This window comes from Lutra lutra, chromosome 8, assembly GCF_902655055.1.
Source record: "Lutra lutra chromosome 8, mLutLut1.2, whole genome shotgun sequence".
Taxonomy (NCBI): Eukaryota; Metazoa; Chordata; class Mammalia; order Carnivora; family Mustelidae; genus Lutra; species Lutra lutra.
This window is the reverse complement of record NC_062285.1, coordinates 134,350,390-134,376,021: the sequence shown is the minus strand read 5'-3', so window position 1 is coordinate 134,376,021 and position 25,632 is coordinate 134,350,390. Positions and strand designations below refer to the sequence as shown.

The following is a 25,632-nucleotide window of genomic DNA, read 5'->3' as shown; positions in this document are numbered from 1 at the left end:
TTATCTTGAGTGTCCATTTTTACCTCCCGGCCTTTGCTGTGCTGTTCTACGTGCCCAGACAGCCATCTCCCCAAACACAGTGGCATTCTTTTGCCTTCCCACCTGCTGTCTGTCCCTCTTCTGATTACAGACCCTCACTCATCTTCGGGGAGCCACTCCTTCTCTCATACGGGGTCTGGGTGGGATCCTGCCATTCATCAGCCCACTAGGGCTCTGACAGGAGTCGTTTAATTTTTTTCTTTTGACATAATTATAGACTCAGGAAGCTGAGAGCTTTTTGAGAGCTTATAAAATATTTGAGACCTGAAGAAAAAAAATATATATTGGCTTCAAAAGGCCAAAACTGCAAAACTGAAGCCAGTCAGCATTTATGGTGCTCAGACTTAAACCCTGTTCATCCTAAAAGTGGAAACATTTGAGACCGGTTCTCCAGGGTTGAATTTTCTTATTTCCAAAGTGTGTCCAAGTCTTCCTAGAGGTTGGGCACGCCTACCTTAGATCCCCCAAGTCAATAATGTTTAAAACAAACATATAGGGGCACCTGGTGGCTCAGTTGGTTAAGCGAGCGGCTCTCGAGCTCAGCTCAGGTCTCGATTTCAGGATCGTGAGTTCAAGCCCTGTGTTGGGCTCCTCGCTCAGTGTGGAGCCTACTTTAAAAAATAAATAAATAAAATAAAAAATAAACATCGAAAAATACTTTGAAACTGTATAGCCAAAAAATCCCACATATATTTAACTTTCCGGGAAGTGGGTGCATTTTACTGTTTTCTATAAGGTGCCTGAGGCCTGCATATCAGGAGGGTTTTGGGCACAGGGAATGCAAAGGAAATTGCTTTAAAATGAACAAATCTGGAAGGAGGAGGTTTCCACGACTGTTTATTTGACAGACAGAGATCCACAAGTAGGCAGAGAAGCAGACAGAGAGAGAGAGGAAGAAGCAGACTCCCTGCCGAGAAGAGAGCCCAATGCGGGGGAACCTGATGTGGGGCTCAATCCCAGGACCCTGGGATCATGACCTGAGCCGAAGGCAGAGGCTTTAACCCCCTGAGCCACCCAGGTGCCCCTCCACAGCTGTTAATTCAGTGGCTCTGATGCTGAGCAGGGGCTGAAGTTTGAGCTATGGTTGATCATGTCTATGTGACGAAGTCTCCATAAAAAAAAACTCCCTAAGCTATAGGGTTTGGAGCTTCTGGGCTGGTGAACCATGTCCATGCCGGGAGGGTGACACACCCTAACTCCATGGGGACAGACATTCCTGCACTTGGCACCTTCTGGAACTTGCCAGATGCGTCTCTGCATTCAGCTCTTCATCTGTATCCTTCCATGTCGTTTGTTACTGGTTTATTACCAGTAAACACAAATGTTTCCCCTGAGTTTCCTGAGCTGTAACAGCAAATGACTGAATCTGAGAAGGGGGCTTTGGGAATCTCCAATTTATAGCTAGTTGGTCAGAGGCACTAGTGATGCCTGGGGACTTAGGGGTGGTATCTGAAGGGGGGACGGGCAGGGAGTCTTGTGGGATTGAACCCTTAAGCTGGGGAGCCTGCATGAACGTGACTTAGTGCCAGAGTTGAATTGAATTCTAGGACGCGTAGCTAGGGTCTGCCTAAAACTACAGACTTGCTTGATACAGAAAACCCACACCTTTGGTGGCAGAAGGGTTCTGTGGGTAGAGGAAAGCTTTCCGTTTCAGTTGGTGTCAGAAGAGTGGGATTTGCTAGAACCGCCCAGGCTCATGGAAACATGTGGTTTGGGAAGAGAAAGGCAGGGCAGGGAAGGGAAACCTCTGATTCCTGGGTGGCCGCGGAGCTGCGTGGCATCGGTGCTGAACTGTTACTCATGGTAAAAGTGACCAATGGAATTTAGAGGTGGCTCCGGCTCCCCACTCGGTGTACGGGACATGTAAGGAAATGTGAAAAGGAGCCACATAGATCATCCCCTAGTCGCGGTTATCCGTAGTAGCTAAAATGAAATCAAGAGGGCGCCTGGGTGGCTCAGTGGGTTGAGCCGCTGCCTTCGGCTCAGGTCATGATCTCAGGGTCCTGGGATCGAGGCCCACATCGGGCTCTCTGCTCAGCGGGGAGCCTGCTTCCCTCTCTCTCTCTCTCTCTCTCTCTGCCTGCCTCTCTGTCTACTTGTGATCTCTCTCTGTCAAATAAATAAATAAAATCTTTAAAAAAAAAAAATGAAATCAAGAGCGTGCTGGGCGGGACGCTGGTGCTCGACCAAGCTGATTTCAACGAATCTGCATTTCAGCCCCTGGCCTCAAAGCCACCTCCATAGGAAGGAAGTGTGCAGTAACAGAATTCCCTCTAAGGCCTCTGGTCACCAAGAGGCCAGCCAATGGACGGATCGCAAAACCAGGAAAACTACTGAAACCAGGAAGCAGAGTGGGAAGGAGTTGCTTCCTTTTGCGGACTGGTGTCATCAGCTCCCTGGAATATTAACTGGGAATCCGCGGGAAGGGCTTATGGGTGTTGTGCTGTTCTTGTTCTTGCACTTTTTCTACCTGTTTGAAGTTTTCTGAATTAAAAGTTGGGGAAGGCCAGCTGGCCGGCTCCGTGGGTAGAACATGCGACCCTTGCCCTCGGGGTTGTGAGTTGGAGCTCCATATCAGGTGTAGAGATTCCTTAAAAATAAAATGCTTGTAAAAGAATAAAAAAAAAAGTTTCGGTCCCCACCATGCTCTTCCCATCTTCCTGCTCTGCCGCCTGAAGCAGAGGCGTGAGGGGAGAAGTATGTGGGGTTGGCCTCATGATCACAGAATGGCTGCAACAGCTTCCACACCCAAAGTCCAGAAGAATGCTTCCTTCCTCCATCCAGAGACTTCTTTAAAAGTGAGGGAAACATTTCCAGAATCATTCCCTGTCAGTCTAGGCAGAGTGGGAGCTGCCCCCTCATGGACCAGCCGACTCCAGTTCAAATCCTGCCTCAGGAGATCACGCTATCTAGATGTGTGCCACTGTGTAAGTTAACCCCACATTCCTAGAGTATCCTCATCATTTTTAAGTAGCAGGGCTTGAACTCAGGACCCTGAGATCAAGACCGGAGCCTAGATCATGGACCCCTTAACTGATTGAGCCTCCCAGGCGCCCCCTAACGCCACCATTTCTAATCCTCCTTCCCCAAGTGATTTAATGAGCCGAATAAGACAAGCTCGCTGTCTTCTGAAGGCCTGATACACATTGGTATCTAAAGCCCCCGCAAGGCCCAGAGCGCCGTGGGGTTAGGGCAGTAAGTACTACACACAGAAAATGCTCTGGGCCTGCGGTGGGTCATTTCCCGCAGGGGAAAGAAGCACTGGGCCAGGTCTGTGCAGACCCGGCATGGGCAGGGGGTCCTCCTCCCGCAGTGCTGCCCACACACACACACACGGGAGCCCACACAGACATTCCGCTCGCACTTTATTAAGTACGGGAGGACGGGTTACAACAGGGGTGGAAGCGGTGGGAAGGCCCAGCCTCCACTTCCACCATCACTGGCACACGATAATAAACAAACAAACAAATAAATAAATAGGGGGGTGGGCATTAGGGGCAGATGGCACAGGGAGGGACACGAAAGCCCCGCCCTCTGGAGCCGTGGCCAGCGTCTACGCTGGACCGGTACCATCATCAGGGAAGGGTGGGGCGCTCCATTACAGACCCCCACAGAGCCACTGTGCGGACCCCAGGATCACCGCCTTTGTGGAGGGGTGTCTTCAGCCCTTGGACCCTTACAGACAGACACCTGGATCCATAGTTGGTCCAGTGAGATCCAGATTGTCAAGGGACCACGGTGTCTCCGTTTCTGGATGGTTCTCTTCAGGATCTAAGAGACCAACGGGTCATTTTTACCTGGTGTTCTGCTTGGCCTAACTCAGGACCAGGGACATGAAAGGCGCATTGTCACTTAGCCTTCTGACTGGTCCGCTCGGGCTCCAGAACATCAAAGGGTCATTGTCACTTGGGTTCCCAATGAAACCCTTCAGGACAGACCCATCGATGAGTCACTCACTTAGCCTTCTGATTGGTCCATTCAGGGCGCAGGTTGGTTACCTAGGCCTCTGATTGGTCGACAGGAACCCAAGGCCGCTGGAGGGGCAGGTACAGCTCTAGAGGCAAACCCCGCCCCCCTCACCCCAGTCTGGGAGGGCATAGGGGGTTAAGTGCTCAGGGTTGGGGGAAATCTTCAGTGAGCATCAAGGCCCAGATTTCCAAGAGGGGAGGTCACAGGGGAGGAAATAAGGCCACCTGGTTGGGTCAGGCCAGTGCGAACTGGTGGATGATGGGGCAGACAGCTTCCGGAACAGCAGAGTGCCCAGCCACCACGGGGAGGGTATGCGAGGGCCCTAACACCTTCCCTGGGTCCCAACCCCACCAGGCTGCAGAAAACGGGGCCCGGGAGCCTGCAGCTCTTGGCCTCTTGCCTCCATCTACAGGATCAGGGGCGGGGAGGGATGGGGCTGCAGTGCCGGTCACATGGGCTCAGTCCTCCAACCCCTCCATCAAGTCCGCGATGCTCTCCACATAGTAATGGGGCACGAGATCGTGCTGGCCGGACGCCAGGTAGGCCTGGGCCTCCTCCAGGCGGGAGACGCCTGTGAGCGTGAGCAGGGTGGTCATGCCACAGCGGTGGCCGAAGAGGATGTCGGTCTCGAGGCGGTCGCCCACCATAAGCGTGCGGGCGGGGTCCACGCTGAAGTGCTCGGTGATACACTCGAACATGTAAGGGCTGGGCTTGCCCACCACCAGGGCCTGGCGGCCCGAGGCCGTCTCCACTGCAGCAGCCAGGCTCCCGGTGCCTGCAGGGAGATGGAGATGTGGTCAGTGCCCAGTGGCGGCGGGGGCGGGGGCGGGGGCGTGGGGGGGGGGGCAGCCAGGCTCCGACGCTGGACTTCCAGGGAGGTGGCTTGGCATGGGGGGTTAGAGGAGGCACCAAAATGAGTCAAAAGTCTTCCAAGGCTTAGCATGGCGCTAAGTATAGGTACAGACCCTGCAACGAATTGCCTGAGTTCAGACCTCATCATCTCCACCCTTCTTAGGCCAGCCATTATGCCTCTCCGTGCCTCAGTTTCCCCATCTCTAATATGGCCCTGCAGGGGCTGAATGAGCCATACGGTGTGTAAACTGGGCTTAGCTTAGTCAGTCCTTGCTTGGAACAGGGGGATCCAAGTCAGGCCGACGTTCAAAGAGGTGCTGTGGGCATTGAAGGGGCAAGTGCTTGGGAAACAGGGGCTGTAGTTGCTGCTGTGAGAATGGGGGCTCCTGGCTGCAGAGATGGGCACAGCCCTTTTAGAACGGGCACAGGAATGCTCATGCCCCGGCCCCAGTCAGCCTCGGTGGCTGGGAAAATGATCACACGGAGAGAATTCAAGCTGGAGACAAAAAGCGACATGCTTGAGAATGTCCGTGGCCCCAGTAGCTAGAATAAGCAAAACTGTGAATGAGCCCAAGTGTTTAACAATAGGAAGACTGTTTAGAAAAGGACAGTCCTGACTCTCAGCCCAGGACCATGCGGCCCCCTGCACAATAAGTCCACTGTGTCCGTCCACAGGCCCGTCCTTGTGCCGCGAGTTTCAGCCTTCACATTAATGTCCCTGAACAAATGATGATGATGATCACAATTTACTGAGCACATTCTAACGCGCCAGGGGCTGTGCTGGCTGCTCCCAGAAGCCCATTTTACAGATGGGAAAGCTGACCGCTCAGTGCCATTAAGTAACTTATCCAGGGTCGCACAGCCTCATAATGGGAGAGACAGGGTACGTGCTCAGGTGTGTCCGACCCAGTCATGTACTGGGCCAGCTTGTCCTGGCTTGGGAGCGCTGAATGTTTCATTTTCAGGGATTTCGTGAGCTCGTTGTGAAAGCCACTATGAAAAGTCAACTTATATAAACTGATGGTCTAATTATGTTTAAAATAAAGATAATAAAGTGTCAAAGCTCATTACTTCCTAAGTATTTTGCCATTATCTATGCTCTGGAGATTCTTTACATCTATAATGATGGAAATACTATATAATGCTGTGCACAGACTTCCCAACTCCACATTCAGTGACTTAATGTTGCCGACTTGAACCTGGCTATCACCACAGGGATTGGGAAATGGTATAGATCAAGTCCCCCCCCCCCCCCAGTTATCAAACGTTCATCAGTACAACACGGGGCAGACTCCCGAATGCTCTGGGTCTTGTCTCCCTTCACAGGGAAGGACATTCCGTGGCATTAAGTCAAAGTTACAGAACAGAAGAGCGGGCACAAATAGCAAGAATCCTCGGCCTGCCCAGCCCCCACACGAGGAGGGGGAAATTCCCCAGTGTCATGAGATCAGGTCACGAACTGACTTAGGTCACGAGCTGACCCAGAGCAATTCTGCTGGGAGGTTCTGCCTGACATCTGACCTAGAGCTGGCTTGTTTGTTTTCTCGATAAGTGGGTAGGGAAGAAAAGCCATTTGCCCTGTTGGTTAGAAATTCCTTTCAGGGGGCGCCTGGGTGGCTCAGTGGGTTAAGCCGCTGCCTTCGGCTCAGGTCATGATCCCAGGTCCTGGGTTCGAGCCCCACATCGGGCTTTCTGCTCAGCAGGGAGCCTGCTTCCTCCAATCTCTCTCTGCCTGCTTCTCTGCCTACTTGTGATTTCTGTCAAATAAATAAATAAAATCTTTAAAAAAAAAAAAAAAAGAAATTCCTTTCAGGATGGGTAGGGCTCAAGTGAGTCACCCCAAAGTGTTTTTCTCACCTCCAGAATGGTCTCAGTTGCGTCAGCAACGCCCTCTCCCACCACCATGGAGCTGATCACCCTGGGCGCCCCCCATGTCCCACTTTATCCGCTCGGCTAATATTTACTGAGGCCCAACTACACGCCAGGCACTTTGCTAGGCACTGGGCATAGAGCAGTGTGAGGGACATGGTGTCAACCCTCGGGGAGTGAGCGTCCTAGCAGGAGCATCTAAGAACATAGCTCTGTCCTCAGACCACCGTTATGCTACTTCACTGAACATGCTGTAATGTGGGGCGCCTACGTGGCTCACTTAAGCGTCTGACTCTTGGTTTCATCTCAGGTCATGATCTCAGGGTTGTGAGATCAAGCCCCATGTCCAGCTCTGTGCTCAACTGAGAGTCTGGTCTCCCTTTCCCCCTTCTTCTGCCCCTCCCCCTCTGCCCCATTCCCTGCTCTTATGCTCTCTCTAAAATAAAATCTTTTTTTTTTTTTTTAAGATTTTCTTTATTTGACAGAGAGAGAGAGAGAGATCACAAGTAGGCAGAGAGACAGACAGAGGGGGCGGGGGAAGCAGGCTCCCTGCTGAGCAAAGAGCCTAATGGAGGGCTCGATCCCAGGACCCTGAGATCATGACCCAAGCCGAAGGCAGAGACTTAACCCACTGAGCCACCCAGGAGCCCCTAAAATATAATCTTTAGACAACAACAACAACATCCTGTAATCCAAGGCCGACACGTTTTGGTGGTGACATCTTTCTAAGACAGCAGGCACTTCTATTTGCCAATTCAAGTGGCTGCCATGTGGCAAGAGGGTAAACACACAAATTTAGGAGACCCACAGGGAAGGGGATGGAGGCACTGGGGTGAGAGACTTGCATTCTTTCAGATTTTATGCATATCGGGGCCTTTATTATATTTTTATACCACTGTTTCAAAGCCACATCACTCAGCTATGAACAAACAGGACATCCGCGTTATAGCTAAGCTTCTACAACCACCCCCTCTAGGTCGTAGGAAAGATCAACAGGGCCTGTGCGACACAGCAGGTGGGGACAGAGATGAAAGAGGCGGAGACATATGGGCAGGGCCTGGCCGGTCCCCAGCTCCTCCAACCACCTTTCCTGAGTGGGGGGCCTCTTAACCCACAGTCTTAACCCAAACTTTGAAGCCTTCAGGGAGAAACTTGCTTTTCACAGCATGGCCCAGGACAGGCAGCAGCTGCGACAGCAGAAAGCCCTGACCAGAGCCCTCAGCTTGGATTTTTGGGGAGATCGGAATATGCAGCAAGTAGGTCTGCAACAAATCGAGGACAGAACTTGCCTAGAATTATAGATTCTCGGCCTGGAATCGGTTTTGCCATGGCCCACACCCGGCTCCACATTTCATCCCCTACTGCCCTGCCCTGCAGGATGCCTCCTCCAGGAACCCTTCTCAGATCCGCCTGACTCTAGGCCCTCCTTGCCACCCCATCACAATACCATGTCTATTCCTCTATCAATACCAGACCCACTCCCCCAGGATTTGTTATCAGTGACAGTCGAAATCAGGGGCCAGCAAGGAGGGCGTGATGGAGACTGTCCCCACCCTCAGCCTACAGGCTGGGGTACTGACTTGTCCACACATACTTACCCCAGGCAGTTAGCTGCTGCTACCATCCGTTCTTGACTAACTCAAACCCTCCAAAATGTGGGAGCCTCCACCTGCTCTTGCCTCCTCTGAAGGCCTGAATACCCAGATGACAGCAGTAAAGGGTGCCTTGGATGGGGGTGGGGTGACCACAAGAGCCAAGTTCAGGTCCTCCTGTTTTTGGGCAGCTCAATTCCCCTCTCTTGGCCTCAGTTTCTTTAACTGAGAAATGGGACACTTCCGGAGTAATTTGGAACTAAGAACAAACCGCAAGGTACTTCACGAAACTCTGTAATAATAGGAGAGGGGTCTGAGTACAACCCACACCTACTATGTGCCTGGCAGTCACCCTGATCACTCTCCCCTGGGAGGAAACTGGCATGGTGAGCTATCCCATTTTACACCCAGGACAGCGATGCTCCGAGGTTATGTAACTTCAGATTACTGAGTCCTGGAGCTGGAACTGGAACGCAGGTCAAACTCCATCCACCTCCCCATGCTCATCACACACCCACCTACAATCAGGGGCTGCCAGTGGTGTTCCAACAGCTCAACGGGGCGGGGGACACAGTCCTTTCAGGCTGTTTCCAACCCTCCGGCCTCAACCCCTGATTGGTGAGGGGGACAAAATGACAGGGGTCCCTGAGACGGGTTCAGGAAGGCAAGGGCTGGGTATCCGCCTGCAACCCCCTGAACCACAACAGGCCTCAGTTTTCTCAGCTGCCGTATAGGGCCCTTCTGCTGCCCCTCCAGTGGTGGCAGTTTCAAGAATTAACAGATGTGGCCATGACAAAGCTCGCCCGGGCTCTTACAGGGTGGGACCGACCTTCGCGTCTCTCCAGGTCCCCACCTGTCACCTGTAGACACCCCCTCCTCGCCCCTCTCCCCTAGGCGTGGAAGGGAAAGCGCAGGTCGCCACCCCACCTCGGTTTCCCCGCCAGCCCCGCGCTCACCGGGGGTTCGGCTGCCATCGCTGAGCGGGTGCCACGGGTCGCGGTCGGTGGCCACGAGGAGGCAGTCGGGGTCACGCAGGTGAGCACACGCCTCACTCAGCTTGGCGAAGGTGAAGTGCTCGTCGTAGCCCACGAGCACGGCGCGCACGCGCGGGGCCGCGCCCGGGTCCTCGCGGGGGTCCCCCGCCAGGCGCAGCCCCGCGGCGCGCAGCTCGGCGCGGAGCCCCTCGCCGCCCAGCACGAACACGGCGCCCGGCGTGCCCGGCGGCCCGAGCAGGCGCTGGCGCAGCAAGCGCGCGGCGCACAGCGCGGAGCTGAACACCTGCTCGGCGCGCAGCCCCCCGAAGCCGAGGCGCGCGAAGCGGAGGGCCAGCTCGGGCCGCGCGCGCCGGCTGTTGTTGCTCACGAACAGCGCCGCCTTGCCGGCCCGCGCCAGCCGCTCGAGCAGCTCCGGGGCGCCCGGCACGGCGCGCTCGCCGTTCCACAGCACCCCGTCGCAGTCGAACAGGAACCCCTGCGTCCGGCCCAGCACGTCGCGCAGGGCCGCGCCGCGCAGCCGCTCGCAGCGCGCCATGCAGCCGGCTGGCCGCTCGCACGCCCGCTCCGCCCCACGCCGTTCTCCCTCCGCGGGCACGGCGCGCCGGCCCGCAGCCCGCCCCCCGCAGCGGCCAATCGGCGCGCCGGAAGGGTCGGGGGGCGGAGTCACGGCCTGGCCCGCGGGCCAATGGGGGCAAGCACCTCGAAGAGGAGCGCGGCCTCGACCTAACCGAACCTGGAATAAAGGGTAAATCTCGGCCGCCGCCGAGGGGAGGGGACCAATGAAGACCTAGCCCTCGCCTCGTCCCAACCTCGGCTAGGCCAGTCGCCGCCGAGTTTCGAACCCAGACTGGCCAATTACAGGACGGACTGCCGTTCTTCTTGGCCAATAAAGAGTTACGAATAGAAAATCTGGAGCGATTAGCCGCCCCTTGCGTTCCCAGCCAATCAGAAGCTTCGGATAGCTGGTTGCTAGGGGGGAAGCAGAGATGCTAAGGGAGCTGTTGCCTTTGGGTCAAATCTCATTGCCCTCTGAACCCTGGACGCTTCAGTTCTGTGCAAAGTCCAGAGAAGCGTGTTGGTATGATGATAGGAAAGAGGCACGTAGTGCCTTCTCAAACGCCAGGGTCCCTGGCCTAGACCAGTCGTTCTCTGCGCTGGCTGGTAGAGTCCCCCTGGGGAACTTGTATTTTCAGATATAATTTACATACAAGTAGGATGCGCAGATCTTAAATGCACGGCTGGATGATGACTTTGACAAATGCGTTTTAAAAATACCAAAGCAGGGGCGCCTGGGTGGCTCAGGGGTTAAAGCCTCTGCCTTCGGCTCAGGTCATGATCCCAGGGTCCTGGGATCGAGCCCCACATCGGGCTCTCTGCTCGGCGGTGAGCCTGCCTCCCCCTCTCTCTGTGCCTACCTCTCTGCCTACTTGTGATTTCTGTCTGTCAAATAAATAAACAAAAATCTTAAAAAAAAAAAAAAAAAAAAAAATAAAAATACCAAAGCGTGGGGACGCCTTGGTGGTTCAACTGGTTAAGTGTCGGCCTTCAGCTCAGGTCATGATTCCAGAGTTCTGGAATTGAGTCCTGCATGGGGACCCCTGCTGAGCAGGGAGCCTGCTTCCCCCTTTGCCTGCTGTTCCCCCCTGCTTGTGTGCGCGCTCTCTCTCTCTCTCTCTGACAAATAAACAAAATATTTTTTTTAAAAATACCAAAGCATAGCTGCACCCCAGAGATTCTGATTTGTTTTGGGTGAGGCCGAGATGTTTTGGGCTTTTTTTTAAACACCCCAGGCCAGGGTGGAGAGGCACTGGGTCACCAAGCTGCTAGAGGCAGCCTGTCACTCAGCACCCTGGGGATGGGAGGGGATGGAGGGGGACAGAAGACCCAGTTGCCCAGGACAGCGATTGGGGTGACTTGGCTGCCTTGGTCCCCATCTGGGGAGGCTTGTGTCACAATTCCAAGTTGTCAGCCAACCTCTGAGAAGGTGCGGAAAACCTGGCCTCCAGGAGCAACCAGAGCTCCAAAGATCTGCGAAAAGCCACCCTGTCCCCCTCTCTGAGGCTCAAATAATTCCTGTTCCCCCATGCCCTGGCCTTTTGCTTCTGTCTCACGTGCTTTCCTTAGCCTGGAATGTTCTTCCTTCTTCCCTGACTTTTTCACCTGGACAACTCCAGAAGACTTTTTTTTTTCCTTTTCCTTAAAGATTTTACTTATTTGACAGAAAGAGAACAAGAGAGGGAACCCAAGGAGGGAGAGTAGGAGAGGGAGAAGCAGGCTTCCCGCCGAGCAGGGAGCCTGATGATGCGGGACTCCATCCCAGAACCCTGAGATCACGACCTGAGCTGAAGGCAGACGCTTAACAGCTGAGCCCCCCAGGCGCCCCTAAAAGACTCTTTGAACCACCTCTTCCATGAAGCCTTCCTGTGCCCTCCACACACAGTCTGGGTTAGCCGGTCGGCCCCTAACTGGCTTGACGTGGGCTCCCAGTGCCATTATACTTGATTTTGACCGTCAGCTCTCCTGCATGTCTGTTCCCAGGACCTCCTTGGGCATAGGGCTGAGCTGGGGGCCTGGCCCAGGTTCCCGCACCGAGCAGCCACCGTGGTCTGCAGACAGATCCAGCTCTGCTCCTTGAGGGAGCCTTACCTGTCCCCACTCTGGGAACAGCGGAAGTTGGGGGCACTGACATCCACAGCAGCCAACGTTTACAGGGCACTTGTGTGTGCAAGGTTGGTGCTCGGGCTTTTACGGGAATGTCTCATGTAATCCTCAAGACACTTCTGGGGTGGAGATTGCTGTCCTGTTTCCCGGAGCACCAAGAGGTGAATTGCTTGGGCTGTGAGGGACAGACCCAGGCTCTGGAATCAGGGAGACCCGGGTCCTGATTCCACGTCCGTGCCTCACTTGCTGTGTGCCTGGCAAGTCGCTTTCTGAGCCTCAGTCTCTACTCAACCAGTCAAAGGTGATGGGATTTACTTCCGCGGGAGAGGGTTCTATGGAAAAACCACGCACGGAAAAGCACGGGGGAGAGCACAGAGTAAGCGCTGAAAACGCTGGCCCTTTTTATTTCAGACAGGAAAGATGGAAGGGAGCAAGGAAGAGGGAATATCTTCCCTTTCACGCAAGTGGCTTCTTTATTTTGAGGGCAGAAAGGAAAAAACCGACGATCATGGGGGCAGCTGCTCCAGTTTTGTCCAAAATAATTTATTTGCCAGCCTTAAAAACAATACGTTGGCAAGAGAAAAATAACAGTCCTGTAGGAGCAGGCAAGCCCCTCCTTCCTTCTGGCGGATCCCTGGGGGACCCTGCCAGAGAGCTGGGAGTCGGGTGAGGGGCCCCCCCCAAGGGCAGCTGCAGAGGAAAGGGTCTGGAAGCGGAGGACTGTCCTGAGTCCTCCTTGCCATGGGGGCCGACCCAGCGGGCACCGAGGCACTTGTATGCAAAGGCTGAAGGCCCCCAGCCCGGGAAAGGGTGAGGGCCGTGTCCTGGGGGGACAGGTGGGAGGGAGGAAATGCTGAGGGGCTGTTGCTGAGGGGCGGCAGGCTCAGTCAGTCTCTGAGGTGAGGCTCCTGGGCCGGGGTTGAGGGGGTATAGTGGGGGGAGTAGAGGCCCTGCCTACAGCCTCAGGAGCCGCTCCGTCCTCTGGGCCCGCCCCCAGGTCCACCTGCATATTTGCACCAGGGCTGGGGGAGGCTGGCCCAGGGGAGGCCGGGCTGGGGGAGGCTGGTGAACGCCGGCTCTGGCGCCGGGCGGGCTGGGGAGGATTAGGGGGCAATGGGGGTGGCACTGTGGGGGCCCGGAGGTTGCTGCCCACCAGACGGCGGGGCAGAGCCTGGGGGGTCACAGGGCTGCTAGAGCCAGGGGGCGCGAGTGGGGCTGGAGGGGAGGAGCGTGTGCTGGAGACCTGGGGGGGCGGCATGGTGGGCCGGGCCGGCGCTGGGCGCTTGGCTGTGGAGGAAGGATGGGGTGGGGAGATGGTTAGGCATCCACCTCAGGACCTATGTATCTGCCATTCCTTCTGCCAGGAACTCTATTCCACGGTTGGCTCCTCCTCACTTAGCCCTCCCTCCATGGGTCTCACCCTCTCTAGAGTTCCCCTTCCCCAGTCCCACTCTAGGTACTGTCATAGTTTCCTGTTGTACATTCTTCATAGGACTCGCTGCCCTCCGAAGGGAGCATGTCCGCTTTTATTTTGCTTGACTCCCTGAGGAGCAGGTAAACGGAAAGAGGCCGTCCTGTGTGGGGTCACCCAGCCCAGTGTTGGGGGCACAGAGTGGATATCCATACGTATTTGTTGAACAAAGAAGTGCTGGCTGTCCCCCCTGATTCTGGGGTCTTGCTCACCTCTTGGGAGCCTACCAGAAGCCCCCCAGCCCAGTTTTCAGAGATCCCACTGCACAGTTCCTACCTCATGAGATGGCTGAGAGGCCAGGAGGCCCAGACTCTGGTCCTAGCCTCACCTCCACTCACTCCCACTGTGGGTTTGGGGCAAATCATGCCCCCTGGGTCCTCAGTTTCCTCATCAGTGAGATGGGAGGCAAGCCTGGACTTCCCAGGGCTGGAACGAGAACCTTCGGGCCCCTGAAGTGCGGTGCCCCAGTGCACACGTATCCCTAGACGCCCCATCCTGCAGGACAGTCCCTCTGTGACTTGTCAACTCCTGCTGGTCCAGAGGCCCTGACGGCTGCTCCTGGCTCTACACTGTACCCCCAGGTAGAAAACTCCAGGGCCTCATGGCTTGGTTGGGCCCTCCCAAGTGTCCTGGTCCCTGGCATTGACGCCCCATCGGAACCCTGGCTTTGGCGTGGCCAAGTCAACAGGTGTGGGCACCACAGGGATGCAGAGGAACTCCAAAATTCTTCTCACTACCACTGCCTCCCCTCCCTTCGTTGCCCTTGGAAGCCTCCACCCCACGTTCCCTCGTCTTTGCTCCGCTCCCTGGACTTCTTGACGGACTGGACCCCTCAGCCGCCCACCCCGAGATGGCTAAGCTTCACGGAGCATGAGCTGTGTGCCGGGTAGAGTCAGGCAGCAGCGTTTAACAAACAGCCCTACAAGACAGGTGTAGGTCTTGTCCTATGACGCAGGGGAGGAAGGGCAGACCTGGTGAAGTCACCTGCCCAGGGTCACAGAGCTGGAATCTGAACCCAGAGTGCCAGGCAGCAAACCTGAGCTCTTGGCCACCTGGACTCCTGGCCTCGCCAGCTGTCTGAAAACACGGCCTCTCTCCCTGCCCACCTCCTTTCCCCTCTCCCTCCCCAAGCCAACTTACTCTTCCGAGCCATGTCCTCCGTTGGAGTGGCCGCCTCTGAGGGACTCCTACTGACCTTGGGGGAGGCTGGTCTGGGGGGCACCTCAGACTCTGCCCTAGGAAGGAAGAACAGGGTCAGGGTCAGGCCTGGCCACCTCCCAGCAGGTCTCCTGGAATCTTGGGGAGACTCCCAGCCAACAGGCTGAGTTTGGGTTCTCCCAGGACTTGTTCCCCACTACCTTGTGGCTGGGCCTGGGATCTGTCCCCAGGCTGCCCCCCTCTCCCCCCAGAGGATGCTTCTGGCTTTGGCCAGGGTTTGCGTCTAGGGAAGCCCTGGTTTCTGTGTGACACTGTGACAGGGTCCTTGGATTCCCGTGGGCCAGGAAGGCGGGCGGAGCACAGGGACTGTACGGGCTCTTAAGCCCCATCTGAACATCACTGGATGTTTTAGCCACTAGGAACCAGAGAGCGGCTGAGAAGCGGAAGGGGAGGCCACGGCTCATTCCTGGCTCCCTCCTGCTCTCTGCTCACTGGCTCCTCTTAGGGATCCTGCGTTAAAGCAGCCGCCCAGTCCAGCTCCCCAACCTGCTCCCCTCTCCTACGAGGGCACGAGTCATTGCCCGGCATGACAGCATCCATCTGTCGGTGGGCTTGGTGACTCTCTCTCCCCTGCCCCGGGAAAGCAAGCACTAAGGGCCACCTTTGTCTGCCTTGCTCATCTAGGGAAAGTCTCAGTTTGGGCCCCCGCTGTGCGATAACAAGCCATGCCTGCTTGGCACAGTGCCAGGGTACTTCCTGGGGACCACGCAGCCCTTCCAGATCGAAAGGCTCAAAGAGAAGACTGGAAGGTATTTATAAGTTCCAGCTAACCAGCACCCTCGTTCCCTAAATCCCCAGGACCCCAAACAGTGCCGGGCACACAGTAGGTGCTCAGTAAAAAGCCCCATGATGATCGAGGGAACACATCAGAGGCGGGGAGGAATATCGCTTCCAAGTCTCCATCCCACCCCCTCCAAATGGGGAAACCTGGTATTTGGGATGAAAATACAATAATTACATTTCCTAAAGTATTGTCGGAAGCCCTGAGATGATGCCTCAGGCTGATGTGTTCGGGCAAAGACGGAGGTCATTCATATCTGTCAGACCTTACCTTTCCTTGGTAGCTGCTGAGGCTGGGGCTGGGGCGGGGGCCGGAGCTGGGGTAGGGGCAGGGGCCGGGGGCGGAGCAGGGCCTGGGGCGGCCACAGCAATCGTTGGAAGCTCCTCAGCCTCTGGCCTGTGGCTGACCTTGTCCTGGGAGTCAGGGGCTGAGAACAGACCTGACACGTTGAAGTTGATGTCTGAGGACAGAAGGAAGCATGTCTTAAATTCCAGGACCTCAGCCAGTGTCAGGACCGCCTTCCCTTTCCCCTGACACTCCGTGGACCACGTTTCACCTTCTCGCTCCCACACAAGCCTCACAATAATTCCGCAAGGTAGGCAGGATCATGCCCATTTTACAGATGAGACACTGAGGCTCACAGAGAAGCAATTTGCTCCAGGTCTCCTAGTGAGTTTATGGAGCTGCCAAGGACTGAGCTGAGTCTGGAGGGCACCAAGCTGGGCAGAGGAGGGCGCAGAGGGACACGTTCACAAAGGCAGATACTTTAGGGTGCCTGGGTGGCTCCATGGGCGAAGTGTCTGCCTTCGGCTGAGGCCATGATCCCAGGGTCCTGGGACTGGAGCCCCGCATCCGGCTCCCTGCTAAACAGGGAAGGTCTACTTCCCCCTCTCCCTCTGCCCCTCTGCCCCTGCTCTGCTTTCTCGAGCTCTCTCTCTCTCTCAAATAAACAAAATCTTAAAACAAAACAAAACCAAACAAAGGCAGGAGCTTTACCTCCAGGGAAGAGGGTGTCCGCCTTCTGTATCAGAGCCTCCACCACACCCACCACCTGGATGGAGGACACGGAGGCCGCATCTAGCTGGGCCTGGTCCCTGGAGCAAAAGGGAACAAAAGCGAGCAGTCCATTTCATAAAGTCTTCGCGAGCCCAATTCTCTTTCTGGCCCAATAAGATCAAGTGCCTGCTCTCACCAAGCTCACAGACGGGCGCCTGGGTGGCTCAGGGTGTGAAGCATCTGCCTTCAATTCAGGTCATGCTCCCTGCTCAGCGGGGAGTCTGCTTCTCCCTCTCCACCGCTCATGCTCTCTGTCTTTCACACACATTCTCTCTCTCACATAAATAAATAAAATCTTCAGAAAAAAAAGAAGCTCACAGACCACCAGTGGGTGGCCAGCGTGTCGCTCACAGGCCCAACGTTGCCCCTCCTTCTGAGACAGGCTTCACTAGGCAGGATGGTTCCCTTTCCCTCGCAGTTCTGGGATCTAGGGAGCCTCTACCGAGTAACCATCCTCAGCAAATGAATGAAATCTTTCTGCCATCTGTGGCCAGGTGCATTGAAATGACCCCTCCCATAGCACATACAGCACTTTACAGCTTGGAAACCATTTCTCCATTCATTGTCTAATTCCCAAAGCAAAACCCCTTCAGAGTCGGTATAATTTCTCTCCAATTTACAGATGAAGAAATGGAGATCCAGAGAGTGATGTCCGAAGGCATTTCTGGAAGGGCGAGGGGGTGGGGCTAGAACTAGATCTCCGGGCTCCCAGCACTCCAAGCTCCCCATCATCACTCTCACCCGGGACGCCTCACTCCAAAACCCTGTGGGGTCCACGTTCCCTTTGGGTCGCTGCTCACGGCAAGCCTTGAGATGGGGAACTCAACCCACTGCAAGGATGGGGAAGCTGAGGCCCAGGGGGAAAGTAAGTAGCAGACGGCTGTGGTTGGTGGGGGGACTGCCCTCTTCCCCTCACCCTTCTTTCTCTGGGGGCCACAGCAGGTTGGGCCCCAGGACGATGGCGATGTTGCTGGGGGTCATCTTATTCACCTCCTGCTCCTCAGCCAGCCGTGCCAGGAACTTTAGCAGGTACCTGGGGAGGCAGAAGGTAGGCTCGGTCACGGACAGGGCCACGAACACCCAGTGATGCCCCTGAGGCCCGAGACTTTCTCAGCCTGGGATTTCCAGAGTGGCAAACGTCCCCCTCAGGATGCTTTAAATTTTTTTTTTTTTTAAGATTTTATTTATTATTTGACAGAGAGAGACACAGCGAGAGAGGGAACACAAGCAGGGGGAGTGGGAGAGGGAGAAGCAGGCTTCCCGATGCGGGGCTTGATCCCAGGACCCTGGGATCATGACCTGAGCTGAAGGCAGACTCTTAATGACTGAGCCACCCAGGCACCCCTAAATTTTTTTTTTAGAGATTTTATTTGTTTGTCAGAGAGGGAGAGCGAGCACAAGCAGGGGAAGCGGCCGGCAGAGGGAGAGGGAGAAGCAGGCTCCCTGCTGAGCAAGGAGCCCAATGTGGTACTCAATCCCAGGACCCTGGAATCACGACCTGAGCTGAAGGCTGACGCTTAACCGACTGAGCCACCCAGGTGTCCCTAAAATTTTTTAATAGCTAAATGAGTTGACCTGCTGAGTGCCACACATGTGTGGGGCACGGAGCTAAGCTGAGAATCTTCCTCCCTGCCCTGTGAGGTAGGAACTGGTGTGCTCTGTGTTTTCCTGATGAGGGCATGGAGGCACAGAGGTCAGACCACCTGCCCAAGGCCACACAGCAGCAGAGGTGGGAACTTCAAGCCACGTGGCAAGGCTTCAAAGGTTCTAGGAGTGCATTTAGCTCAGTGTCTAGTAGGAAAAACATGACTAGCCTGTCTTGGCTGTGGTTTCTGAGATCTTGCCTAGGACGAGGGGCCGGGCTTGGGCTCACCTGAGGTTGTTGAAGTTCTCCCGGGGCAGGCAGCCGCACACCTGTTGGAGGGCCTCCAGCCGGGCCCCCGGCTCCTTCAGGCTGGGGATGGGGAGAGACCTGGTGAGCCAGTCCAGGAACCCACGTCCGCAGGCCCACCATCTCCAGCAACCCCATCCCTCCACCTCACCTGGCTGCCCTCATCCAATCATCATAGAGGTCAAAGGTCATCAGGGGCTCCGGCAGCTCCCGCAGATAGGACTTGAGGGCACCTGAAGTGGTGGCAAGGGTCTCGGACACGGTTCCCGAGTCCCCCACCTCCACCCGGTGCCCGGCGCTCAGCATCTGTTAGGAACCAGGGCCCGTTCACACTGACGTGACCAGGTCTGATCATTTCTTTGGGCCCTGGGCCTTTTGGAGAAAATGATGAAGTCTGGCAGACTTGTTCCCAGCCAGATGTCCACGCATGCAAGGGGGTTCATCACCGAGCCCTCCCCTCCCCCTCCACGGACCCCTGTGTGTCCTGAGGTGTCGATCACCAGGCCTTCAGCCAAACTACCACGGGAGTGCTCCAGGCAGCTGCGGGGAAGGGATCTGGGGGGAAGGCCCTCTTCCCGGGGCTCCTGGGAGCAGGCACCTGCCACAGCATGGGGGTCAGAGCAGAACTCCTGCAGGCGGCAGGGGTCCGAGGCCATGGTCTGCTTGAGACGCTTCAGCACCGAGGCTCCCGCGGCCAGACGGAAGAGGCCCTGGGGTACCAGAGGAAACGGGCAGGGGGTCACAGAGGGGTGGGCAGGGGGGGATGCCCTGGCTCACTCGGGGTGGGCGCCTGGCCCTCATGGGGCACGTGTCCCCCCCAGTCTGATGGGCGGCGTGGGGCCCACGGTGTGCACGACTGCCCTTGCTCTCAAGGTCTAGGATTTGGCCCAAAGTGGGAGATCTGGGAGAAGCTGGCAAAGTGGTGGGGAGCCAGGGGTCTGGTTAGGAGTGGGAGGGAGAGAGGAGGCCAGGCAGCGCTGTCAAGAAGCCTAAGCTGAGGGGCACCTGGGTGGCTCAGTTGGTTAAGCAACTGCCTTTGGCTCAGGTCATGATCGTGGAGTGCTGGGATCGAGTCCCACATCGGGCTTCCTGCTCGGCAGGGAGTCTGCTTCCCCCCCTCACCTCTCTCCTTTCATGCTCTCTCTCTCTCTCTCAAATAAATAAAGAAAGTCTTTTTTTTAAAAAAAAGAAGCCTAAGTCGGGCAAGTTCTACCCCCTAAGGGTCTGGGCTCAGGAACGGAGCTGACACACTAGGGACCGCCTGATGCAGTGGATGGACGCGAGCTACCTAAAGCAGGGGCCGCACGGTCGGGCCCAGGCCTTACTGACACCCTCCTGTGGTGCCGCGGGGCACATGTTCCTCGTGGCCTCCGTCTCCCCCTTGTAGAAGGGAGCCAGTGAAGGCTTCCTGCAGGGGCTTCTGGGATTACTAAACGGAGCAAGAAACGTAAAGGCCTTAGGGCACAGCGGCTGCCTCACGGGCATCCCCAAGTGGGTGGTGGTGTCAGCTTGCCAGCAGGAGGCCGTGGCCTCACGGGGAACTGGGCTCTAATGGTGGGGTCACAGAACCAGCACAGGGCAGCCTATGGGGGCTGTGGACAGAGGGAGGGCCCCAGGGCTCCAGCCTGACCTGCCCCCGTGGGTCCCACCTCTTCCTTCATGCCGTCAGAAAGCAGCATCATGACGCAGGCCTCAATGGGCAGGGCGATGTCCCGGCCCAGATTTTGCAGATGGGTTTCCAGGGGCACCCCATACACCCCGAGGGGGGTGGCCGTCGTCAAGGGGGAGGGGTCTGCAGGGATGAGACAGATCAGCCGCCTAGGGTCCTCCCCTCCCTGGCAGCCAGGGTACCCCTAGACATCTGCAAAGCCTACTGCTTTGGCCAATGGTACCACCTCCCGCCCAATCACCCACACCACAGATCCTGAAATCATCCAACATCTCTCTCGAACCCACCCAACTCCACCGTTGCCACCCCAGTCCAGGCCACTGTCCCCTCCCTTCTGCCTCCTAAAGGTCTCCTGACTCCAGTCCTGCCCCTTCACTCCATCCTCTACATAGCAGACGACCTCTCTATCACAAATCTCATCGGAACTAATCTGCCAGCTTCTTAGCAGTCCTGGAGTAGGGCCGGGGTCAGGGTTATGCGCCAGCCCTGCCTCTGTCTGTACCTGCTTGGCTGTGGTTCTCCCTCAGCTCAGCCAGGGCTGTGTCCAGCGAGCTCAAAGACTTGCGATGGTAATCAGCTTGAATCTCCATGAGCTGCGGAGACAGGGGGGCACCCCCAGAGGTAGTGAGGGAAGTTACACCTCCCTGGAGTCCCTAAGAACACACTCCTCCCTCCCACATCTGGAAGGGTGTCCCAGTGGCCCCTGGTGTCCACCCCTGAGTTCCAGTGGCTAGAGCCCCGTCTTGAGACTCACGTGGATGAAGTAGTTGGCATACGTGTCCTCCTTAGTGGCAAAGTGGTAGAGGTCGGCCAAGTACTCGTCCTTGGAGACAGAAAGGAGGGGGCTCGCACCGGTGAGGCTGGGGCCCAGAGGGGAAACTGAGACCCAGAGGGGTGAATGACTTGTCCAAGCTCTCTGTGGAGGGACCTGGTCACGTCTCCTCTCTCTGGTACGTTCTGCACTTGGGGACGGCCCACAGGAACCCCCTGGAACTCTCAAGGGATGTTTACAGCTTCTAGCCCTCATCTCTGTCCCACACCCTTAGCGCGGTGCTTATGTCCTTGACCATTCACTCCTCGACTCAGCAAGCCTGCGGGGACAGCGGCCAGCACACCAGGTCCCTGCCTCCCAGGAACAGAGTATGCGGTATAGACAGGAGACCAAGAGCTCGGAGGCTCCCTCCCTGGGATCAAATCCCGGCTCCGCTGCTCTTCAGCTGTGTGGCCCTGGGTGAGGCAGATCACCTACCGGAGCTTCCCCTCCCTGAAATGGGGACAGGACCCACCCTTGCTGCCCCTCACCCCCATCCTGGGAACCACAAGGGCTGCTCACCTTGCTGGACTCCACCCTCTTCTTCAGCTCCTCCTCCTCCTCCTTCAGCGTCTCCATCTTGGTGGCCGTGGCCGTATGACCATAACTGCCAGTGCCGCCGCCCAGGCCCTGACCGCCACCTGAGTTCTTAGCTGCCTGAGTGAGCCTGGCAAAAACGATCCCGAGGTGGGGTGGTCAGTGTACCCCCCACTGCCTGTCCAGAGCCAAGGGTCCCTTCCATATGCCTGACCACCCAGGATTCTGGGATTTATGGATGAATATCCCAGAGCCCCACTTTCCCTGAGCTCCTTCAGTCTGGGGGGCCATGAGTGCTCGAGGCCGCCCCCTGGTGGCGGGCTTGGTGATCGCAGCCAGCCCGCCCCAGGGTGGTGGGCGGGGCCCTCCTGCCGTCCAGGGATCTTGGAGGATCATTTCTGGCTCTCCTAGTCTCTGGGGGTCACCCTCAGCTAGCATGAGCACGTGCACACACATGTTCACAGAGACTAGATGTGTACACGAGGGCACACACTGTCGCCAGCGGGCCCTGCCACGGCCTCCGAGTGTGGGTTCTGTGGGCGCCTATGGGGGCCGACCAAGGTGCAGAGCCTACCCGGGGACTCTGGCTCCCACCTGCTCTTCAGGGTGTTCCAGTCCGACACCAGCTTCTGCAGGCTCTTCTTGCGCTTAAGGATGATTGGCAGCTCCTCCTGGGTACAGGCACCCGGAGGGTGGAGGTCAGCGGGCAGAGGAGGCTGGGGAGGGGGTGGGGCTGGGGGCGGGGCTGGGGGGAGTGGGGAGGGTCACCTCACTCAGCTTGCTGAGCGGCTGCAGGACATCCCTCTCCAGAGTCATCTCAAACTCAGCCAGAATGCGGGCCAGCTGGTTCTGAATGGCGCAGCTCATCTCTAAGGCCTTCCTGTGGACACAGCACCCATTGGGCCCAGCTCCTCACACCCACGCAGAAACACTGGGTGGGGCCTCCTCCCTCCCCATCACTCCCTGTCCCTTCTAGCTCTCCCTCATCTCTCAGCTAAGCACCCCCCCTCCCAGGCCTGGCCGCCCTCCCTGACCTGGACACTGACCACCCCCCATCCCTAGCGCAGATGCTAACTGACCCTCAGCCTGGTCATCCTTCCACGGGGGATGCCCTTCCTCACCTGGACCCCCTCCCAGCACAGATCTGCCCCCTTTGGCACCTCTGGGTGAGGGCTGGGGCCCGGTCCATGCTCACCCCATGCTGGAATCAGGGTCCAGCTCCTTGAAGCTCTCAGCCATCGTGGTGGACAGAGCCATGAGGGGAAGCTTCTTCTGCAGGAAGGCCAGGGCCTGGCTGTGAGCACGTGCTCACTTGCCAGGTCTCCCTCCACCCCACCTAAGCACACAGAGGGCTCCTTGGGGACAGGGCCCCTGCTGAGACTCTCGGTATGGCCAGGGGAGGAGGGAAGCCAAGAGGGCCACAGTCTTAAGTGGGAGTGGAGAAGAGAGGACGGCCAGGCAGGGCAGAGTGGCATCTCCCTGTGACCATGTAGCCCCACCCCATCTTTTCCCCCTCCCAGAAACCAATCAACTGGGCCTGAAGAAACCATCAAGTACTCTCGCACACAGAGGGGGCAGGCAGCTGGCTCAAAGTCACACAGCTGGACGGAGGGTGAAAGGAGGTCCTGGGAGCAGCCTGGGGGCGGGGCTCTTCCCCTGCCCCAGGGCATCGGTGGCTCTGCACTTAGTCACTGCTAAGCTCAAAACCCTCCCATCTAGAGTTAGGAAGAGCCCCAGCTTGAGTCAGAAAGACCAGGGATCAAGCCTCGGTTTTGCCACTAACGCGCTGTGTGACCTTAAGACTTTACCTCTCTGGGTCCGTTTCCTCATCTGTACAAAGTACTAATAAAGGCAGCCTCCTCCTAGGGGTGTCGTCAGGGGACGTGAGGCAATGCGCTAACAGAGCTTAGCAACAGTCTCGCCGTTGATTAATACCAGTGAGTATTAGTATCGGCTTAAATGCCACTTCCTTCAGGAAGCCCTCAGGCACTGCCTCAGTTCAGAAGGCCTGCTCTGCTCTGCTCTGGGGGCTGACAGGACAGAGAAGTTCGGGAGCTGTCAGAGGCCTGGCCTTGGCCCAGGGGATCGGTGCGGCGGGGGCCAGGGTGGAGAAGGGGATGGGGAAGAAACAGAGCCTCATGAGTGGGGTGCCCGAGGGGTCTTGGGACAGCGCAGGCTTCACCCCCTCGGTGTGCTAGAGGCTCAAACTAGCAGGGAGACCCCAGCCCTGACCTCACTCTCCCATTGGGTAGAGGTGTCCTGTGCGGGCCCCAACTTCCTGGGACCCCCACTCACCACCCGCTTGTCCATGTCTGCCCCGCTCTGGCCCTGCAGACAGGCCTGCAGCCGCTTGTGGACATTGTGGGCTGCTCGCTTGGCCGGCTCCAGCCGCTGTTCCACCTGGGTGGGGGGTGCTCAGAGTTGGTGGCTTGTGGGAGGTTGCTGTCCCCTGCCCACCCCCTGCCCTGTTCATTCCCAGAGCAGGAACAACCTTTCCCTTCCCTCCTGGAGACCCCATGGCCAACAGCTTGGGGAATGACTCAGCCCGGCCCCCCCAGATGGCGTCCTGGCCGGGTCCTCCGCTGACAGCTTGCGCGGGCCTGCCTTGCCACCCGCTGCTGGCCCAGGCTTGTACCTGCTGCAGGTCCTCCCCCAGGAACTCGGCAGTCTCCGGGGTGCTGTAAGGGAGGGAGGAGCTTCTGCTGAGGCAGCCCAGGTTAGGAAACCCCCTGCCTCCCCCTGCCCCCTCAAGAGGGCACCTGGACCCTGGTCGCTTCCAGTGCCCCTCCTCTCCTTGCTGGGCCCGCCCTGGGTGGCCGGCCTGCCTGCCTCATCCCAGTCGGAGCACATTCCATGGGGGCGGGAATAGGATACATGGCTTTTTCCTCCTCCACCCAGGGCTTGTCCTGAGAGAGGGCGGATGAAACCCAAAGCGGCGGGGTTGGGAAGCCACCCCAGCCTCTGTTGCGCTGACCCTAGGGAGAGGAGGCCGGGCCGGCCCCAAGAACGGGAAGTGTGAGATCTCAGACTCCTGGGCTGTCAGACACACAGGACTCTGGACTGGAGTGGTGTGCAGGCCCTGGCCCTCTGCCCAGGGACACATGGGGACACTGAGGCCCAGAGCAAGGGGGATGGTCAATCCCTGGCTCTAGTCTCCCATGGCACAGATGCCTATGCGAGCCTGGACACTCGGTCCCCTCCTCGGGGCCCAGAGAATGGGAAACTCCCAATGCAGGGGGAAGAGGAGAGATGATAGGCCCTGGGAGCTCCCCAAACTTCTGGCCTCCACTCCATCGGCTCTGGGGCCCCGGGGGTGGGGTAGGTGAGAGCAAAGAGGCCCAGGGATGTTTCCACCTGAGGCTGGGAAAAGCAGAAGCAAGATAGAGAAGCTGGAGGCCTCCAGGCTGCGGGTAGGGTGGGGGAAAGGCGCAAAGCTGGACAAGCAGGCCCCTCCTCCCACCACACCACACCGGGACCTAGTCTCCTCCCCTCCCCCAAAGTCTAGGACCCTGACCGCTGCCCCTCCCCCCTCCAGGCAACCAGAGATGGTTAGTTGTCCCCATTGTACAGAGGGGACAAGTGAGGCCAGGGAAGACCGTTCGCTCAAGAGGCTCATGGAGGCCGAGAAGACCCAGCATCCTTGATCCTCCCTGGCAGGCAAAGGGGTGGGGGTGCCCCCTTCCCCAAAGGGCCTTGCCCCTCCTGCTCTGGCCGAGAGGTGGGGGTGGCATTCAGAGGCATGGGAATGAGAGCAGACCTCTGGCCAGTTCGAGGTTGTCTGTCCCCGACCTCCCCCACCCCTCCACGTCCCCGAGGGTCCGGGCGGGGGTGAGCGTGGGGCTGGGAGGGAGCCGGTTGACACTCACCGTCCCAAGCTGCCCGTCTGGGCCAGCTGCCGCATGCGATGCAGCTGCCTCTTCATCATCTTGGGCTCGGGCTGGGGGCCGCGGGGTCACGGGGGGGAAGGGGGCGAGGGCCCGGCAGCCCCCGGCCCAGCCTGCCTGCGCCCGCAGCGCCGCTCTCGCCCCGGATGGGTGGGCGGCGCTCTCTGCTTCCTGGGCCAGCCGCGCTCCGGCGGCCGCTCGCTCCCTCCTCCTCCGCGCGCGACTCCGCCCCCGGCCCCCAGGTCACTCCTCTCTCCAAGTTTGTTTTCTCGTTCGCCCCCGGCTTCCGGGCGCCCCGCAGGCCCCCGGCCGGACCCCGCGACGGTCGCGCCGGCGG

The 25,632-nt window shown here is 57.7% G+C and overlaps 1 protein-coding gene across 4 annotated transcripts; it reads right to left on the bottom strand.

Annotated features, from left to right (window-relative positions):
* Positions 1-3,387: 3,387 nt before the first annotated feature.
* On the bottom strand, positions 3,388-25,632 carry LOC125107031 (chronophin). Of its 4 annotated transcripts, none has more exons than XM_047741594.1 (18): positions 25,278-25,632; positions 24,047-24,089; positions 23,707-23,811; positions 22,607-22,683; positions 22,180-22,291; positions 22,006-22,082; positions 21,397-21,541; positions 20,818-20,886; positions 20,566-20,656; positions 20,044-20,186; positions 18,993-19,104; positions 18,546-18,627; positions 18,377-18,457; positions 17,420-17,536; positions 16,444-16,541; positions 15,718-15,907; positions 14,589-14,683; positions 3,388-4,783 (listed from the first exon to the last, which is right to left on the bottom strand). In XM_047741594.1, the coding sequence occupies exons 1-18, from the start codon at positions 25,334-25,336 to the stop codon at positions 4,467-4,469; spliced, it is 2,013 nt and encodes a 670-aa protein (XP_047597550.1). In that variant the 5' UTR covers positions 25,337-25,632; the 3' UTR covers positions 3,388-4,466. The 4 variants fall into 4 exon arrangements, with proteins under 4 accessions (XP_047597550.1, XP_047597549.1, XP_047597547.1 ...); XM_047741591.1 differs by lacking the exon at positions 3,388-4,783 and adding an exon at positions 12,500-13,264; XM_047741592.1 differs by lacking the exons at positions 3,388-4,783; positions 23,707-23,811; positions 24,047-24,089; positions 25,278-25,632 and adding an exon at positions 12,500-13,264 and having other exon boundaries at positions 22,180-22,287.